Source organism: Tauraco erythrolophus, chromosome 1, assembly GCF_009769465.1.
Source record: "Tauraco erythrolophus isolate bTauEry1 chromosome 1, bTauEry1.pri, whole genome shotgun sequence".
Taxonomy (NCBI): domain Eukaryota; kingdom Metazoa; phylum Chordata; class Aves; order Musophagiformes; family Musophagidae; genus Tauraco; species Tauraco erythrolophus.
This window is the reverse complement of record NC_141465.1, coordinates 106,741,513-106,761,994: the sequence shown is the minus strand read 5'-3', so window position 1 is coordinate 106,761,994 and position 20,482 is coordinate 106,741,513. Positions and strand designations below refer to the sequence as shown.

The 20,482-nt window shown below is 41.7% G+C and overlaps 1 protein-coding gene across 27 annotated transcripts in view; it reads left to right on the top strand.

Annotated features, from left to right (window-relative positions):
- Window positions 1-7,048: 7,048 nt before the first annotated feature.
- Window positions 7,049-20,482, top strand: part of ATP7B (ATPase copper transporting beta) — a 29,835-nt gene continuing 16,401 nt past the window's right edge. For 18 of the 27 annotated variants that reach the window (XM_009980249.2, XM_086612403.1, XM_086612384.1 and 15 more), the window contains exons 1-4: window positions 14,121-15,330; window positions 16,870-17,106; window positions 18,251-18,414; window positions 19,400-19,561. In XM_009980249.2, coding sequence (XP_009978551.2) covers window positions 14,124-15,330; window positions 16,870-17,106; window positions 18,251-18,414; window positions 19,400-19,561 — 1,770 coding nt within the window. In that variant the 5' untranslated portion in view covers window positions 14,121-14,123. Of the gene's footprint in view, window positions 7,298-14,075; window positions 15,331-16,869; window positions 17,107-18,250; window positions 18,419-19,399; window positions 19,562-20,482 lie in introns of those variants that run through there. The other 9 variants (XM_086612298.1, XM_086612276.1, XM_086612412.1 and 6 more) reach the window with 7 other exon arrangements.

Genomic DNA, 20,482 nt, shown 5'->3' with positions numbered 1-20,482 from the left:
GGAGGGCAGTAGCCTTGTCTTGGCAGCATGTGGCAGAGCCCAAAAGGGCAAGTAGTGGAGGATAGGTGAGAAGGGCCTTCGTGCCGGCCTGGCTGCACTGTGGCCGAGCCCCTCTGGCCATAGGGTCACCTGAGAGTCTACCCTCTCTGCAAGGGTGAGATCACAGAGAGGGCTCTAACACCCTCATGCCTTTTTCTACCCAGTAACTGCAACCAGTCCACAGGAAGAGAGGGAAAAAGTAGCGAAAGAACCAAATGGATGACATATAGAAAGCGTAACCCTACTTCTCAGGAAAAGTTTCGCCTGGAACACCAAGAAATCAGATAGAACTTTGCTCAGCACTCTGTGTTGGAGGAGCCCAGGTCCTGTGGTGAGGAGTGCTGCTACCAAGCTTTCTTAGGGATTTGGGAATTGCTGGAAACTCCTCTCTTTCTGTATAGAGGTGTTTTCTACCAGGATACGATAGCCAGAAACAACTGCTAAGAGAAACTGAATTGGGTGGGGGCTTTAAAATATCTATCCTGTCCTAACAAAGGCAGTATGTTTGTATATTAGATATGGCATCTGTAATGCAAACACCAGATGCCGTTTTGTCTTTTTTTTCTTGAAATGAAGGTGACTGTGGTGTATATAAATGAAATGGGATGAAGCAACCTTTTATTCAGAGGCTGAGCAGTTTGACTTGGGATTAAACACTGACCATAGAAGCAGAAATACAGGCTTAATTCAGAGTTACATTCCTTTTTTTTTCTTGCATACTTTACAAATATGATGTGCTTCATGCTATTTACATACTGTCAGGTGTGTCATCAAAGTGAAATCTCTGTCTCTGGCTGTCACAGATGACCACAAGAAGAATTTGAAATAGGTGCTAGCAAAGAACTAATAGTAAATCTAAATGATGTGGACTCTACAGTTGGGGGCAGTTTAGAGGTATCTATTGTATGGCTGCTTACTTCAGAAAAAAAAAAAGCAGTCTTTCCATTTACTTAAATCACAATTCAGAGACTTACCGCTTTATTTATTCAAAACAAGTGTGAAAGATATTTTTAAATAAATACTGAGGAATTTACAAAACAAAACTGGAATTAAGAACTTGAGTCTTATTTCTAAATGTGGATAGCAAATGCAGGTGACAAAACCTCTGATCTTTAGCAATGACTGATATAGTTCACAGGTATAAGTCTCTCTATCCTCTCAAATTAGCCTTTAAAAATAGTTACTTTTGAATACTACTCATTCTCAAGTTATATTTGAAGTACTGCAGTTAAGATGGATAAAATCATAGAATCACAGAATCATAGAATGATAGAATGGTTTGGGTTGGAAGGGACCCTAAAGATCATCTAGTTCCAACCCCTCTGCCGTGGGCTGGGACACCATCCCCTACACCAGGTTGCTCAAGGCCTCATCCAGCCTGGCCTTGAACACTGCCAGGGATGGGGCATCCACAACTTCTCTGGGCAACCTGTTCCAGTGTCTCGCTACCCTCAGAGTGAAGAATTTCTTCCTTATATCTAATCTAAATCTCCCCGCTTTCAGTGTAAAGCCATGGCCCCTTGTCCTATCACTAAATGCCCTTGTAAAAAGCCCCTCCTTTAGGTACTGAATAGCTGCTATAAGATCTCCCCAAAGCCTTCTCCAGGTTGATCAACCCCAACTCTCTCAGCCTGTCTTCACAGGAGAGGTGCTCCAGCCCTTGGATCATCTTTGTGGCCCTCCTCTGGGCTCACTCCAACAGGTCCATGCCCTTCTTGTGTTGAGGGCCTCAGAGCTGAATGCAGTACTGCAGGTGGAGTCTCACCGAATGTAGGTCTCTTTTCTCTGTATGGAATTAAAAAAAGCTTTTGCTCAAAATTCACAAGCCAAAACCAGCTCTGAACAAGAGCAAAGCATGGACAATGTCAGAAAATGAAGTTGGAAGCACAGAAGTGAAAATACTGGTTTTGTTGTGGCACTGCTTGACGAGTTCTGCCAGCCTTCTTCACCTGCTAGGTGAATGAACGTTACTGGAAATCTGACTCGAATTAATTCATGCAGATTACAGTTGTTCTTTGCACTTAAACCCTGACCCAAAAGGTGCGCCTTTCCCTGTGGTAATATGATCAGCCTGGTAGTTTCCAGGCACTTGAAAACAAATTCCTGCAGTATAAATAGACAGATAACAGAAATTACCATAATGAAATCAACACTGCTAAAAACAAAGTACCAAGTCCACACTTTTGCAATCATATTAGAAGCCATGGAATGAAAAAAACTAGTACATGTTTTGGGGCTCTGTTACACAAGAGATACTCCTTTGAGTTCTGCCAATTTTAAGCAAACAAACCTTTTTTAAATATTTGGAGAAGATTGAGGCTACTTCCTGAAAAACTGAAGCCAAAGTCTGAGCTGATTTGATTTGAAATGAGGCCATCATCTCTTAAGCAATTTTATTCATGGCAGGTAGGAATTCGATTCCTTGTATTTCAGAGTTATGTATGGTTTCCTTTTTTCTTAGAGTGTAAGAAAGTATATTACTTAGGATCATGCTTCTTCATCTGTTGAAAGAAATATGTATACCATTCATGTCATAGAAACGCTTGTGTATCTGATGGCTGCCAGTTTTTAAGGACTGTAGCCAAAGATTTGTCTTTCTGATTTCATGGCTCAAAACTAGAAGCAAACATAGGTAAAGAGGGAGTTTTATTACCTCTTCAATGCTAAAAACATATGGCGTTTTTCTAATCTTCTGTAATAAGCATGTCAGTTACTTTGGAGAAGTCAAGGACATAGTTATGTGCCATGAATCTGACCAAGCTTTCACTGAACTTTCAGCTGCAGCTGATTGACTGGGTGGGGAAAGTGTGAGGCTTGTGTTGCTCAGTAGGATTGAAAAATGGCTGCTGACCAAACGCAGGGATTTTCTTGAAAAAAAGTGTGTACGTTTACCAACTACTTCTCTTCTGGCTTAAAGAGGACACTGACAGAGAAGAAATAGTTGTTTCACACAAGGGCTGGGTGTTTATCCCCCCAAGCAATGTTGTTAACAACTTGTTGATAACTGAGAGTTACCACCACTGTTGTTTGTGATGTTACTAGGAGCTTTGAAATACTTTGCTTTTTCCCTTTTTTTTTTTTTTTTTTTTAAAGCTCTAGTTCCTGCAGTTGCATTATATGTGTAAACCCCGAAGTCCATCAAACTCTGTCATGATGGGGAAAAAATTCAAAAATTTTAGCTAACTGCATCCTGAAGACAAATTAAAAAGAACTCAAAATACTGTCAAATGTGAAATTGTTCAGGTTTTAGCCTCGTATCATTGTTTGAATGCCTCAGGGTGGATTGTATTTCAGTGGTTTAAAGTGATGTCTGAGGAGGAGGGCAGGGAAATGATTAACATTCAAAGACAGACTGGATTTCTAGAGTGATGGATTAATACTAATACATCCCTCTTTGCACCAACATAGCGTGCGCGTTTCTGAACTGGTTTCTCTTGTCTGTTTGTCAGATTAAGGCAATATGACCCCCTTACCTCCAGGCCCCCAGTTTTTTTCCTTGAACTCAAGGTTCTCATCTTTCAAGGCATTGTTAAGACTATTTTAAAATGCTTTCTTTGGGCAAGGAACCTGAGGGATTAGACACAAGCCCGATCATCCTATAAAGCCAGGGATGAATGCACCCAAAAAGCATAATTTACCTGAAGACACATAGTTTTTATACGTGTTTATCGTATTCCCCTAGAGTAGCAGGTAGTGTAGAGGGGAAACCTTATGTTTTACCAGCTCTTGAGGCTTTATGTCAAAGGGATTTTCATCCCAATTTTCTGGGGATGTTCTGCATTTTCTGACACAAAAATAAAAACATCTCTGCCCAACACTAGCAGAGAGCTGCGAGGGCAGCAGGCATATCTTCTATTTGCTGTCTAAACTTCACACTACCAAACCTGAGTGACCCTTCCCAGAGAAACTCCTAAGCTGTGAAAAATCTGGCTTTGAACCTGGGCATGATACTGTTACCTGATGAGACGGGCAACATTGCCTTTCTTATTTCAGGCTTTGCTAAAATATTCGCCCCTAGTTTGTAGTTAACAGAATTAGCATCAACTCTAGAGGGACAATTAATTGAGCCAGAATGGTGAGAACAATTTGGAAACCTGTAGCAGTCTGTCGGAGTTCAGCAGCGGGTGATCTCAGCGGTTAACCCCAAGCAGCTGCCTCGCTCCCCTGGCAGACAATGCCACCCTTGAGATGCTGACATCAGATCCCTTCCTGAGCTGCCTCCTGAACCATAAGAGAGTTGTGGAGTGGGTGGGATGGGGCAGGACCTCTGAGCGTTCAGTCTGGTGTCTTAAGGTAGATGGAAATTGTTGTTTGTTTTATGAGATGCTCGATGTTTTCTGCTTTGTGAATGGTGCTTCTCTCCAAAAGCTGGTGCTTGTAACAGTGAGCCGCACAGGTTTCGTTTGCCATTGCCGTACAGCTCTGCTTGAGCCCGCAGCTAAACCAGGTGTTTTAAATCAGCCATACTGGTTGAAATATATCTTATGCCCTTTGCATCTGAAGAACTATAGCAAACTCTTTTTTCCAGCCAAATAATTCTTTTTGATGTGGATGAATACCTTGTAAACTGGACATGTTCAAAGCACAACCTCGTGTGTTTCTTCTCTACCTCCAAATCTGTACTCAGGACTCTGAAAGGCAAAGGACTATGGAGCACTAAGAACTTCTCTCCACTGCTTTTAGAAACAAACAGATTTTTACCTTATAGTCGCTCAGAAGCTGGGGGAAAAAAGCATGAGTGAGAGGAATCAGAGAGAAGATACTTACTAAACATCTCTGTATTCTGTCAGCCTAAGTTTAGCTTTGCTGGTGGACCTGGAATGAAGAAGCAAAAAAACCAACTTATTTTCACAGTATGTTTCATCATATAATAATTTAATTAGTTACTTGTAGAAACATGCTAGGCAGGATTTGTGATATTTTTAATAGCAAAGATACATCTGAGATGTGTGGACCAAGTATATGCTTTAGACTTGGCCAGAAACTGGAATTTCTGTTCCCTAAGACATTCTAGAATCTGAAATATCCATTATTTGGCATTAGGACACAGAACTGAATTTCTGAATATCTTTGATTTGGGATTAGATTTGTTTTGTCTTATAAAGACAAAACCAGATTTCAAATATATATGTATCTTTAGTATGTAGATGTAGCATTAGTATTTAAAGACATTGTAATGAAATGTTTTCACATAAATCAAATGGTATGATTTTCAACTGCTTGTTTCAAAACCAGTTAAAAATCAGTAATTCCTGAAAATTTTTTGCCTTTAGCACAGTTTTATTTTTCAGAAAAGTGTTCCATCTGAATTTAAGTATGTTTTTTAATTGGTTTCATTGATAAATATAGAACAAACAAATGCTTTACTCTTTGCAGTAATACTGTTTAGAAGGGCCATTTCTCAAAATGTTTTCAAAGTAGCCCTTTTTTAAAGTTTAATATTGTCGCTGATCTTTTATATTAAGAGAATGATACAAAATAGTGCTACAACAGTATTTTGAGTTTCGCTTCATTGGCAGAAGACCTTTTTTCAAAGATAGTTCTTAACTCTGAAGTGGAGTCAAGAACTGGATGATGTGAACAGAATGGAGAATTCATCTTTGTGGGGAAGATATGACAGGAAGACAAGGCAGGATGCTAATGATGTCCTGCATGGTGGCTTTCTGGACAACTGTCTTTGTGGCAAGGGTGTGAGGGATGTACCTCTGCTTTTGGAAGTAAAAAGAATCCGAATTTGTCCTGCCAGGCAGGTGGAGTGTCATCTGATCCCTCAGGTTTTCATGACATGACAGAGATACACCAGGATTTTTGCCTTGTGTGCTAACCTCTGCGTAAGAGTAAATTTGGTGACTTTTCCCAACAAGGCCAGGAGCTTCCAATTAAACATAAAGCAATTATTTTTAGGCTTTCCTGTGCAACGAGGTCACTGCATAGCCAGGGAGAGTGTGAACTGATGACACATCAACTACATTATATAAATCCCCCGCATGGCCATTCTTTAGGTGTCTCTGTTCAGGGGTGTCTTCAGAAGTGGACTGCACCTCTGTGGGCTTAGGGAACTTGAGTTAGCTCACCAAGTTAGCACATTGCTGTGAATTTGCCGTGGGCAATCCCAGAGAAATATATCCAGGTTTGGCTCAAGGCACTTCTAGTGATGGTGCCTATCATTTGTATGGCTGTCTAAATTAGATGTTCCTGTAGTTGCCCACAGGATTTCAGGGGAACTGAGTTTTCCAGGGGGAATAGCTTCTTCTTTTTTAATTTTCTTTTCCTCCTGGCACTAACTGCTGGTTTCATTTTGTTTGTTGGTTTGTTATTTAGTAAAGCCTGCTGATGGTAAAGAGGTGCAGTTTAAGAAAGTATAAAAGTGTACTATTTATACTTTTTTTTCCCCCCTCTCCTTGAAACAAAGAATGAATGTTCTCGCGCCCTAAATGAGTGAAAGACCTTCAGTCTAGGAACTTTACCTAATGATATAATCATAGGCGTGTTTTCAAAGTTAGAAGGGACCACATTCTATCGGAGAAATCCCGGGTGATATCATAGCAGGAGGAAGGGGAATAGCATTGCCCTTTGCAGGAGCTGTGGTTATGCAGATGGCCACACGGAGCTCCTGCCTGGCTGGCTGCGTTAATCATGCACCGGCTTGCTGCACACAGGTCGTGTTTGCTGAGCTTGTGAAAGGCAGCCTTGGCTGAGCGCGCCGCAACGCCGTGTGCAGAGATTAGCAGAGCTGAAGGCAGTTCGGTGAGCTCCAGGGATGCCAATTGGTGGGAAACTTTTAAACTGGCAGGAGGAGCAGGTAGCCGAGTGCAGCGAGCAGTGTACACAAGGATCACAGGTTACATCTGGGATTTTGTGGTGAATGCCTGATGAGCGCGTTGATTAGACGGGCAGAACTCTTCCAGCCGTTGTAAATGTAGCTGAAAGAAGCGTGGCTGATAAGACACAATAACTGCTCTCGTAAAGCTTTCCTTTGGCATTGCAGTATTTAAAGCCCAGAAAGATAATGGAGAGAAAACTGGACAATAAAATGAAAAGGGAACTGTCCTGCTTACCTACTTTAAATGACAAAAACATATCCCTGGTGTCTATTCGTAAGCGGCAGAAGGCTTATGATGTGCCTGAAGTACTGATTATTGGTGAAAAGTCCAAGACAGGATCTCCAGTAAAAGCAAGCACTAACTTGCAGAAAGAAGAGAAACTTTTGGAGAGTTACTCCATGGGAATGCCAGAAGTGAATACATTTGAAAGACAGGTCAGTGAGCTGGTGTGTTGTTGGGAGGGAAGAGGTATTTCTGAACTGGAGAATTTAAAACAAAGCATGTTGGACACAGATTGTATATTAAAAAAGATTCAACTTTCTTTATCTAAATTGTCTCAGTCCCCAGCATGGATGCTTGCCCCATAACAAGCAGCACACGAGTGCAAAATTCTCCCGCTGGAGATCCTCTGAAAAGAATCTTTGAAAGCAGATGTTAATGACTGTGGTAACTAATAAGCATTTTTCTAGCTCCACCTCTAATAATATAGAGGAGTGATTCTTAGTAAGGAAACATACTAGTATTTCTCCTTTTGAACTGCAGTTGCTTGAGTGGTTTGACAGCAGCTCGTACTGGGTTATTCTCTGGAATAATAGAAATTGCAGAAACATTAAAAGGTCCTAATTGTACGTAAGTAGTTTATTTATCACTACTAGGTGGATGCTAGTGAAAGTTCTTGATAATATATCTGTGGCAACATTGTTTTTTTTTTTTATTCAGTGTTGTATATAACTATGGTATTTTTGGAGATTAACTGTTGTGGAGAAGAGGCTTAGAAAGATCAATGCTGATAAAAACATGATCAGGTTTATGATTTTGAAAAGAGTTTTTGCTGTTTAAAAGATATGTAATGTACAGTAATGTACTTAGGATTGGTGAATATTTAAAGAAAATAAACTCTCAGAACAAATATTGTGTTCTTTGAAACTGTGTATGCTTAGAATGACTTGAATAATTAGTGTCAGACTGGAATGAAATAACAGCCAGGAGAGACCAAATATACCTGAAGGCTTTTTCTGCCTCGAGTTACTTCTTATATTACAAATGTTTGCTAGAAAACAATCATGACAGAAATGATTTTGTTCTACCAAAGGATCTCTTTTCTGTATTCAGTTCACTGGGATGTATGTGTTGCTTGTACTGACGCCATGAAGAACATCACAAAGTGTTTTGCTTTATTTTAATTTGAAATGAGAAAGTCTGTTTACAACAAAGCTTTCCTCTTTCCCGCTAAACCGAACACGGTTTACATAGCTCCCTTTGATTTAAAAGTATCTGTTAAGGTCTCTAAGGTTTGTTAACTCTGGTGTACATAGGTATCATTTCAGTGAGACTTGCTACAACTGCCTAAACCTTTCCCTGTTGTCTGTGCTATTGGATAAACTTGTTGCCAGAATAGCAGACCCTTAGCAGAAGCCTTAGGGCAACTAACTCAGTGTTTTGAAAACAAAAGCACCATAAAGGCTACTTTAAAGTCATATTTTCATTGAATCTTGATTTCTAGGTGGAGAGAGTGTTTTTTGCCTCATTTACAACTCAGGAACTGTTTGAAAAATGACGAGTCATGCTACAAGTGGTTACTGAAAGTAGTAGCTACTGACGTTTGCTAATCTTCACTAAGCTTGCAAGGGGAAAGGGAAGGAAGGACAACCGTTTAAGTTGTAATACGTTTAAACAATACACGCTAACAAGATGGATGGACAAGTTTCACTGAAATTTGTTGAGGAGGATGAGGGTTGAATTTCTGCCTGCTCAGAAGTGCTGCTGTTGCAGCCATGAAATTGAAGACTTGGGAACTTTGATGTTCCTGGGGCTGCTCTATCCTCATTTTGTTGCTTACTGGCTGCCTGTAACAAACTAGGAAAGCATCTGAAGTATTTAATTAACAGTGTGTGGCTTTTCAGTTGTGTGTTACTGCCTGCCTGAATCCGAAGCCATGAATCAGCAGGTTGTGAAAGAAAGAAGCAGGAAAGGTAAAACAGCGACACAGATAAGATAATTCCTCAGCAGTTGTGTGCTCGAAGGCAAGAGGGTGATAGCTGGTTTCAGCCTGCAGAGGTACAGGGAGAAAAGCATCTCAAAACCCTGGGAGACACCAGGTGAGAGGTTCTGTGAGATCCGGCATTTGTGGATGAGCAGACAGGCAGAGGCAGAGGGGAAGGAGCTGAATGGGATGGGCCCTGTCTCCTCACTGTCTGACTGCCTGGCGTAGCGGTGAGGAGTCTGGCACTTGAATTTCAGGATGTGAAAATCATCATCCGAGCAGGCCAGGCAAAGGAGGGCAGTGCCAGCCCTGGGGGGAGAGCCTTGCTGGAGCGCCAGAGAGGAGCAGCCATGTGGGATCTCAGTACGGGTGATGCTCAGGGAGCTGTGGGGTGTGCCCAGCATGGCCTCAGCCTCGTGCTGTGGAGGTTGAGCTTTACATTGACGTTTCAGAGGTGGCTGCTCCTCTTGGGAAGGAGAGGTGGTAGAGAGAGGGATGGCTTTCCTGGTGACAAGCCACCTCATGAGGTGACCATGGAGCATAGGGCTGGTGAGAGCACGGGGACCCGGCCAGGGGTGGCTAGCAGTTGGGGCGTGAAGCTGAGGAGGGCACAAACCTTGTTGAATGTACTACCATGGGGTTGCATCTGTTGTCAGGATGCCAGTCACCATGTGCGTGTATGGGAGGGTCTCACCCAGTGCTGTGGTTTCTAGTTCTTTGGGGTTTTTTTTCCCAGTTCTGTTGATTTTCTTACATTTATCCTGTATCCCCTCACTGCTGTGTTAAACCATTGGCCTTTGCACTCCTGGATGGGAGTACTCGAAAGAAATAGCCCATTTTGGAGGACAATGGGACAGCCTGATGCCAGGCCTCTAAGGACAGCCCTTGATGGAGCAGTTTTACCCCACCAGTCACACAGGCTGTGGACAATGACCACCTTTCCCCCTGGACCAGCCACTGAGCTCTGGATGCTGTAACGCCAAGAGCTGCATGTCAGGCCAGGGCTCAAGACCTAGTGCTCCCAATCCAGCAGTGTCTCCCTTCTCTGCCCCACCTCCATGCTTTCCCAGAAAGTTAGTCCAGTCCTAGGGCAGTTTCCTGTTGGATGATCTTCCTGCTGGCTGGAGGCAGTCAGGATGGGGAGAAGGAGCCTCTGCATCTTCCTGCTGCCCCCAAGGTCTGCTTTGCCCCAGGGCAGGCATGAGTGCCCCAGCTCCTGTCTGGGGCAGCAAGGGTTATTGTTCATGCTGGTGGGTTTGCTCTGAAAGTCTCATACTGGTAGCTGGGCTTGAAATGCCACACTCACACACAACAATTTCAGTTGCTACTTGTCTTGGGTCCGGTTTAGAGCTGTCAGATGTGAATGTTTTCCGTTCATCTCTGGCACTTCCTTTAAAGCTCTCTCTGCTGCTTCTGTGTCAGTGGATCTCTTCTTAATTTTTTTCGACTTTTTTTTTTTCTATGTTGTTTAAATGAGCTTCAAAGCACTGTTTTCTGTAGGGATTCTTCACTTTCAGACTAGATCCTGGCTCTGCTTTGCATTTTGAGCTGCAACTTTTATGTGCAGAATGGCAGAAGGAAAGAATTGTGATCATTTCATGTTTTCATTATTTACATATTTTTTACATAGTTATTGTAAAAATCTGTGTGAGACTGGTAGAGCAAACAGAGTTGGTGTATACCTCCCCTTAAAAGTAAGCAGGCCTCCTTTGGAGTGAGAGAGAAAACAGTTGGTAACTGCAGCCAGTTCTTTCACACTCCTGTATGGATGTGGAGTCAGATGCATTTTCAGTATTTCGTTAGGATTTCTCTTTAGGCAGAAGCAAGCAGAAGGGGCAACACCTGGGAATCCCTGGCACCTTTTTTGGCATTCCTGGAGTCATTGCTTCTCTGATCCTCTTGCAGATCGTGTCTCTGAATTACTGTACAGCCTCAGAGATGCCATTTTGCATGTGGGTGTTAGCTGGTACCAGGAAAGCCTCTTCTGAGACCTGGCATGTGCCTAAGGAAAGCTGTGGGTGCATTTCTGCATGCCTTTTCTTTATGTCTTTATGTGAACCTGCTGTTTTTCTCTGATCTATGGTAGAAACACCCCTTCTCACAATTACACACGTAGATGTGTTTGTGCCTCTTGTTTTTGAAACTGTTAAACAGTACTAAAGGCCTTGTAAATACTCTACTTGAACCTGTGCCCATTTCTGTGTTTGTGTTTTTTTTTTTTAAGGGGGAAGATTCTTCAATGATTTGGCATTTTTAAGGATTTTGGTTTTTTTTTTTTTCTCAAAGGGAAATAACTCTTTTATTTATTTTTTTTTATATCCACATTCCCTCTCTAATTTTTCCTTCTCATTTGAAAATTTGTGTGCAAGGATTTTTCTTCTACAGAGCATAAACATCTGGTTTTGTCAAGTAACAAACAAAATGTTTTTGCCAATTCTTCTGAACATTGGGATCGCTTTTTATCCAAAATACAAAACAACGGCCAAGTTTTGATGTTTCTGTGGCTTACAACGCATTGAAATAGTAGAATCAGTCCTTGCTTTTATGTTTTTCAAAAGACTGGAGGATGATAAATACCCTTTAATCTCTTTATACATTCAATTTGAATTGCTTTTATATCATAGGGTACCTGGGAAAACTGAGCCGGTTGGTGAGCGTGGGGGTGGTGGGAATGTGGTAGACAACATAAGGCCTGTGGTGGTTCCTAGTTTTCATCTGCAAGGCGCTGGCAGAAATGCTGTGAAGTGGAGCAGGAGAGTGGAGGACATTCATCTCGCCCATCTCTCAGACTCTGTTTTGCCAAAGGATGCAGAAGGCAAATGCCTACGAGCCAAAGTAAACACGCAGGGTGAACTCCAGCAATTCATATATGGACTTCTGCTTTACTGGGTGTTTGCAATAAGAAGAGCTGGCCACTGTGAGCAAAATGTCCTTGGGGGGCTGGGGGCAAGAGATAGGGAAGAGGAGACAAGGTACATTATTCAAATAACATTTCTTGAGGTAGATATTACAATAAATGCAAGTTTGAGTTTAAGCAGCATTTGAAATGCGATGAGAGACTGTTTTTGTTTTCAGATGAGCTTATTTTCCGTATGCAAGGCCATATTATTATTTTAAACTGTGGGAAGGCACAAAGAGGAGGAAATAAGCACGTGGTCATCTTTGTGTGCACTTAAATAGGGAGCAACCTTTGCAGGGAGGTCCAATTAACTATTTATGTTTTGTTTTGAAAGGAGAAGCTGGCTTTGCCTTTCCATGTATGTTAAGGATTTCAGTAACTTCTAGGAAAGAAAGTATAAGAAGAGGGATACATATCCCAGGTGCTGCTAGGCCTGTGGGAGGGAGAGGTAAAAGGGGATGCTGGGGCTAAAATATTCCTGTGACTCTTCTTCCCCAGCATCCCCAGAATGTAGCCTTGAGGCCAAGTGGAGAGGGAGGAGGCATGGGGCAGAGCTCATGGTCAAGATAGCGAGGAGCTGCGCTGTAATGCTTAAGAGCTGAAGTTGCTCATTCCTCCTCCTGTTCTAATACAGTATGGAGAAGGCTGAAAACAAATTTCTTGTGTTAAATTTTTGCTGTTTTGGTCATGACCCCAGACCTCATTATTCCCAAGCTGTCTAAGCGTGAAACGAAATCAAGTTAATGAATTTTGAATACTGCATCAAATGAACTGGAGGCAGTCTAGTGTTAATAAGTCGTCGAAATGCTTCTCATCCATGCTGCAGTACAAAGGAGAGAGTTTTCTTCTCGGTTGTAGGAACAAGATTTGTGGTACTGAGCCTCATCTGGTGACCCCCTCCCTGCGGTAATGCCCAGCATTAGGTACTTTATTAAATGGGGAAGAGCTCATGACTTCGTGGGCAAGAGAATAGATTTGTCATAGTAGTTTGCATCTAGATCAAGCTGCCTTAAGTCAAAAACATGAATGTTTATGTCCTTTCCATAAAACTTGACAATCTGGGACTTGTCCCTCACCTTCTCAATCTTCCTCATCACTTGGTGCCAGCAATTTCCTTTGATGACAGTCTGTGCTCCGATTACCTGTTCTGCGAGAAGCATTGCCTTTATCACTATTTCTTTTTTTTTTTTTTTTTATTAAAATGAGTGCACTAAACTCTAGACTCCCAATACCATGGCACCTGTGATCTGGCTCACAGATAGACCACTTCTGGCCAATCTACTTCAATACTGGCCGTTACATCCTGAAAACTGGTGTTGCATCAAACCAGTGAGTTCTTGCAGCTCAATATATGATCTTTCTTAGGTGCCTCACAAAGAGGTAGATGAAACCAAACTGTAGTGGAAGTATCTGCATATAAGTCTGTGTCTTTTAAAATGTTTGTCAGATATAGATTTTGACTTAAAGATCTGCATATATGCAGACAGCCCAGGCCCTTGTGTGCACACATACAGATCTTCATACATAATGCAACTGGTTCTCTCTGCACCAGCTGGTTTCAGGCTCTCGGTAAATTCTTGATTCTGTTTTCTGTGGGTGTTTTGGTTTGGTTTGGTTCAGTTTGGTTTGGTTTAGTTTGTTTTGGTTTGAACTCCTGCTGAGCAGTAGCAGGCTGGACAAACCCAGCCGACTTCTGACATTTGTGGAGAGACATTCAGCACACTCTGCTGTGACCCTTTGTGCAAGTGATTGTGTGCTCTGAAGAGCAGGGCTTGGACTGCATGTGAAAGTGCCCCGTGGCTGCAGAGAGCTCAAGTTTTAAATGATTGGAATGAGGTGGGAATATTGAGACAATTTTACTTTTATATCTCTAGTGAATATTGTTTAAATTGCTCCTTAAGAGAAGTGTCAGAGGCCTGATTCATCATCGTGGGCATACCTCACTGGTAATATATTCAAAGTGTAAGTTAACATGGCAAAAGCATTTTGCCAGTGCAGACTGACTTGAGAGCACTTCTAGTATGTGCTTGAGAGCATGTGCAGCATATTGCTGCTTTTACAGTGCTGAAGAGACATATATTTTGTATTTACCTTTCCTCTTGTTCTTTAGGCTTTGTCCAACACTGATTCTCCTCCTGACTCTGAGCTGGAGCCTACAATGAAACACAGCTTTGCTTTTGACAACATGGGCTACGAGGAGAGCTTTGAATCCCTGCCCTCTACATCTTCCCAAGAACACACTGTGGCAGTCAACGTCGTGGGAATGACTTGCCAATCTTGTGCACAGTCGATAGAAGGCCGAATTTCCAAGGTGAAGGGCATTGTGAGTATTAAAGTCTCCCTTGAACAGAACAATGCTGTAATAAAGTATCTGCAGACAGAAATAAGTCCTGAACAGATTTGCCAAGAAATTCAGGATATGGGTTTTGATGCCAACATACCAGAAGAGAGACTGACACCAGCGACTGCAAGTTTGTCGTGCTTGAGAGAAGCAGTAGTTAAGCTTCGGGTAGAAGGCATGACATGCCAATCCTGTGTCACTAACATTGAAGGAAAGATTAGGAAGCTGCATGGTGTGGTGAAAATCAAGGTGTCACTTGGTAATCAGGAAGCAATTATTGCTTACTATCCTTACATCATTCAGCCTGACGACCTCAAGAGCCATATCAGTAACCTGGGGTATGAATGCAGCATTAAAAGTAAATCAGCCCCGTTGAAGCTTGGTGCGCTCGATCTTGGGCGCCTGAAGAATGCAAACCCCAGGGAGACACCAGGAAGTCTCGAGAGCGATGAGGTGGATCCACCGCTTGTCAAGATGAGAGGCATAGCCACGGTGGCTGTACGGATAGAAGGCATGCACTGCAAGTCCTGTGTCAGAAACATTGAAGGAAACATATCAGATCTTCCTGGCATACAAAGTGTTAAAGTATCTTTGGAGCATAAGCATGCTGTTGTACAGTATAGCCCAGATTTAATTACCCTGTCAGCTTTGCAGCAAGCTATTGAATCCCTTCCACCAGGAAACTTTAAAGTGTGTCTCCTCAGTGGTTCAGAAGTTAATAAGGGAGCATCTCCGTCACCTGCTTTGCTATGCGATCTCTTCAGAGAGCCGCTGCAAGACACGACATGCATGGCTGTTATTAGGATTGATGGCATGACCTGCAGTTCCTGTGCACAGTCCATAGAAGCGGCCTTGTCACAGAGACAAGGAGTGCAACGTATAGCAGTTTCTCTAGCTGACAGAACTGGGAACATACATTATGATCCAGCTGTCACTAATGGAGAAGAGTTAAGAGCTGCCATAGAAGACATGGGGTTTGGTGCTTCTGTGTTGACAGGTAACAGTGTTTTTTCTTCTGTGGGTAGTGTGACAGGCCGGGCCATGCGACATCTGCCTTGAGATTCTCTTCTGGAGAGAAAGTCTTAAAGCATCACATTGGCTTTATCTGTTTTAAGGGTCTAGCCTGATCTGATCTCACTCTAGCAAGGGAGAGAGATTTCAGCTGTGAAACACCTTATTTCAGCCCTTAATAACTGCACTAGTGGGTGGAAGAGTTGACTTACATTATGAAGCCAAAAGTTTGGAAGTTGGTACAAAGTCCTTCAAATAGCTGGTCCTCTTACCCACTGAAGCAGATTTCCTACTTTGTCTACAGGCTGCTGTGAGTAGTCTATCAAACCAAATGTTTTTCTTTACATTCCAAAATACTAAAAAAACCCAAACACTTAATGAAATATCTTTCCTTTAAAACCACTTTTTACCCAGATAAAATTTCTTTTTAGTGTCCTAATCCTTTAACCTTTGTTTCTTGAGTATTTTTACTAGCCCTACTTTACTAAGCTTTACTTTCAGCAAGGTAAGTGCCAAAATGTGGGTAATCTTTGGTGGGAGCAGATGATTTTACATGTCAGCTGCATAACAGTTTGAACATTTTGTATATGCTCAATGTTTAAGAAGTTGCTATGCATAATCTCCTCTCCAATGAATTTCTAACGTGGCAATATTTATCTGCTTCAGGTCAACAGATTTGCTTTAAGATACTGCTGTAGTTTTCCCAGAACGAATTAGTTTGATGGCGATAGACCACATCCTATTTATTTTTCTCATGGATCTAATCCCTCTGAATCTGTGGTACTACCACAAATGAGGAGGAACCTGTACATAGTGTTTAATTATGATTTGTTTGGTTTATAATTTGTTGGCGGGAGACCTTCCAGTCCATCTGCAGAAAAGGAGGGGAGCCCCTGTGTTTAACATGTTCAGAAGCAACTCTTGCAAACCTCTGCCCAAAGGGGGTTGTTTGTGAACGCAGCTGAAGCTGTTGAGTGTCTGTTCAGTATCTGGTAAAGAACAAAAATGACTACAACAGGCCAGTATGTGTGGACACCTTCTGGGTGGTGCAAATCCTTCCACTACTGGTTTAGCAGTACTTGCAGTGTAAATATTGTGCCATAAAAGGAAACCTGTTGAGAAATTTGTCGTTTTCCTTGTTTGAGATGAAGTGCTATGAGTCCTGCATAGACGAAAACAGGGACAGAATGGATGCGAGGCTGGACTGCGTTCTCTGTGCTGGATAAGGACCTTCTAGATACCAATATAACTTTATTGAGTGAAGGCAGCTGTCAGGTCTAGGCATTGAAACCGGAGGGAATCATTTGCCATCTGAAAGTGCAAAACTAGTTCTGTAGAGTTAAATTGTCATGCAAGTGGTACTGGTGAGTGTATATTGTTATATGCATAGTAAGAATCTATATGATTTCCATGAAGAGACTAAGATTACCATGTCACCTTTCAAACAAATAAGAGACTTTGCATGATTGGTAAATGTGACCTGCTTGTAGTTTTACGTCATCTGATCCCACTGTAAGTAGTGTTTGTTCAGTTTATTGTGCATTTATTCAAGATACTGCCGCTGGAGAACGTAGGCACCAGCCTGATGCCAGCAGTGCTGCCATGCAGCCTCGAGCTCCAGACCTTCCTCGCCAAGACTGTGCCTCACATGCTCTTCCAGACAGTCCTCACCTTGATGGTCCAAACCAGCCCGGCGGAGCGACAGCTGAAAAGTGTTTTTTGCAAATCACAGGCATGACCTGTGCGTCGTGTGTGTCTACCATTGAAAGAAATTTGCAGAAAGAAGATGGTAATAAATTTAAGATTCCTATAATGAGTCTATAAGGGACTCTGGGATGGAAAAGGTATTCTGTGAGATTAATGGAAGAGGCTGTGGTACCACATCTGGAGGTTTAATAGACTTAATGCTCTTTCTTAATGCTAATGTAACTATATCACTGTTTAACTATCCTACCGCACTGGTGGACAAACCCAATGGACACACTTGTATTGTAACAGTAAGTTGTTGTAACATGACAAAAATTTCAAATAAGGCTCAAGACAAGAACAGAGAAATGGTTCTTATTTGGTTTTCAGGGCCTTATTGCTTTACAGAACAATCCATCTCTTCCAGAGCTGTTGAGAGCTCTGACACACTTGTGATGTGAAACTTACCCTTCAGGGCACATTTGCACAACCAGGTACAAACAAATGTGTGGCTCCAGTGCCTGGGTAATTATATTAGCTTAGGCACAGCAAAGCTTATTAGGTTAGAAGTCTACAGACTGGAGCTTCCTTTCCTCTGGCCATACAGAAGATGAACAATGAGCCTCAGCAATGCCTGGTTTAATTTGTGTAGGCATGCCTTTGGAGGGTTTTGCTTATTGATTCCTGTGCCCCTAGTCTCCCAGTGATGGTCTCAGTGCCTTGATTTAAAAACCTAAGAACACTTCAGAACAATTTATTTTTTTTTGCCTGTGATCTTTGTTTTGCTTTTCAATTCTAAATGTAGATTTCTGTGATTTTATTCATTTAAAAAAAGAAGGGGGGGGGAAAGGGAAAACAAGAAAATAAAAAGGCTTAACATGTGCTGTGGGGTTTGTTTAGGGCTTTCCAAGCTTAGAGAGTGCAGGGTAGAGCTTGCAGCAACGAGTGCAAAGATCACTTCCGAGCATCCTTTTTGTCTCATTAGATCATAGCAAAACTCACTTTTTTCCCTGCGTAACTCATGCGGTTCCCCTCTTTGCTAAAGGGAACTGCAGTGTGGCTGGATCTCAAGAAAAACTTTGCTGTTGTGACAAGGGAGCAACACTAGAAGGAGGCAGAGAGAAATCGTTACGCTTATAATACCTCTAAGGTGTTACAGCCTTCATTGACAATCACTTGTAATAGTTTATATTTATTCCCCTCAAAGGAGCTACGTTATCCAAGATCTCTTATTGTTACCATTGCAGGAATTGTTTCAGTGTTGGTAGCACTGATGGCAGGTAAAGCAGAGATAAAATACAAGCCAGAATTCATACAGCCTCTTGAAATAGCACAGCTGATCCAGAAGTTGGGTTTTGAAGCTACTGTCATAGAAGACCATGCAGAAACAGAAGGAAATGTGGAGCTTCTTGTAAGTCATGTGTATTTGAAATTATACGTTGGTTTTGGAAAAATCAGATCTGAAAGAATAATTTTCTTGCAAATGCTTTTGTTTAAGGAGTTGTGGCTTCAGCAGGTCAGTTCTGGCTGGTGACACGATTTTTTTCTTAAAGACTAAAAAGACAAAATCAATTTTTCTTAGAATAACCTGTCCAAGGGTGCTGAAATAAACAGTGGTAGTTGTATGTACAGGATAGACTTTTCGTAGCAAGGAGAGATGAAACAGAACTTTTCTGTGAAGGTACTTCAGTCAACAGTACAGACTCTGAGCAACTGAGAATGTATCACTAAATACATGTTGATAATGCCTGGGGCTTTGTATAGAGGTCTGAGAACTTTGGATAAAATTAGTAAATTGTTTGTGTGAAGGACAGATTCTTCAAAAGTCTATTTTTATTCTCTGACATACACCTGCTATAAGACAGATAACATCAAGTCTGCAGTTGTGCTAATAGATCAGAAAGTGGGAACATACCTTATTGAAGCCACAGGGAAACTTAAGAAAGTGAGATGAAGTTACACATGCAGAGTTTGACTTCAGCAATGTTAATATAGCTGCTGATAGAACTATATTAGCTATACTATTGCAGTGTGTGAGTGCTGCTATACAAACATGCAGCTGTGACTATTGCTGTGGCAGGGAGATTGGAACTAGATGATCTTTGAGGTCCCTTCCAACCCAAACTATTCTATGATTCTATGATCCTATAATTCTATGATTCTATAAGTGCTGGTTGCATAAGTTTATATTAGAAGTGGATAGTTATGTTCTCAGCTTTGTTTCATTTAAGACAGCTCGATAAAATCTTCATGCTGAGTCCTTGGGTCAGTACCAGCAGAACTTGAATAGTCATTAGGACCTTTGTGACATGGGGAGGCCATGTCTCCAGTTAATCCACAAATACTGGGTGAATATGGGGTACTGCTAACTGTACCTAAGTTTGTCTTTTCTTTAGATTACAGGCATGACTTGTGCTTCTTGTGTTCACAATATTGAATCCAAACTCATGAGAACAAGTGGCATATTCTACGCTTCAGTTGCACTTGCTACTTGCAAAGCTCGCATCCAGTTTGATCCTGAAATCACTGGACCTCGAGATATTATAAAAATAATTGAGGTAGGCTTTAGAAATTTTTTATGTATGAACAATTATAAGGTGAAGTCAGAAAGGAAGTAAAGCTGATATTTGAGATGTTTCGCAGACTTTTGCAGATTACATGGCAATTGCCATATGATTTTATGCTCTTCTGGTGAAGCTGCTGTGCTGCACAGTAGTGCGTGGTCTCCCAGGTTGTTACTCTAAAAACACACCCTAAAAACTACAAAAAGAAAACTTTTTTTTATCTATATCTGGTAAAAGTGTCACATATTCATTCTTTGCAGTTCTGTGTGTAGAATCATGTGTCTCTGATTTCCGGTCATTTTAGTGAAGTGTTGATACTTCAGAAAAAAATAAAAATGCTACTTTCCCTTGCCAGTGAAAGAGGCTGTAAAAGAAGTTTTACAGCAGCTTGTACCACAAGTATTACACATCTCTGTGTACAGTGGCATTTATTCCCACATCAATTCAGAGAATAATCTTTGAAACCAGTGATACAGCCACTAAATGAAAAAAATCCTGGCTTACCAGTAACCTCACAGATCATAAAATTTGCCGTTCTCATGGCCCACGTATGGACAAAACTTTTTCCTTCTTTGCCTCACCAGAAGCGAAGAGAACTTACTGTATGAGGCACATGCAGTGACTAGTTAGGAGGACACCAGAGACTATTTGACTTTCGTGTTCTAAAGTATTTACTCAGAAAAAAGCTCCGAGACTGCAGAATTAGTGTGGCAGCGGTGATTAACATGTTAACTCGTAGACTCTTCAGGCTGGCAGAGTAGTTCTGTAAAGTGCATCTTGCCACCGGAGCACCTCATGATGCAGATATGAAGTTTAAGTGTATTGTGCTTGCAGATGTTCTTTGGCTTTTTTGTGTTTGTTTTTTTTGTGTTTTTTTTTTTTTTTTTGGAGGGGGTGGTTCTACTGCAGTAACTC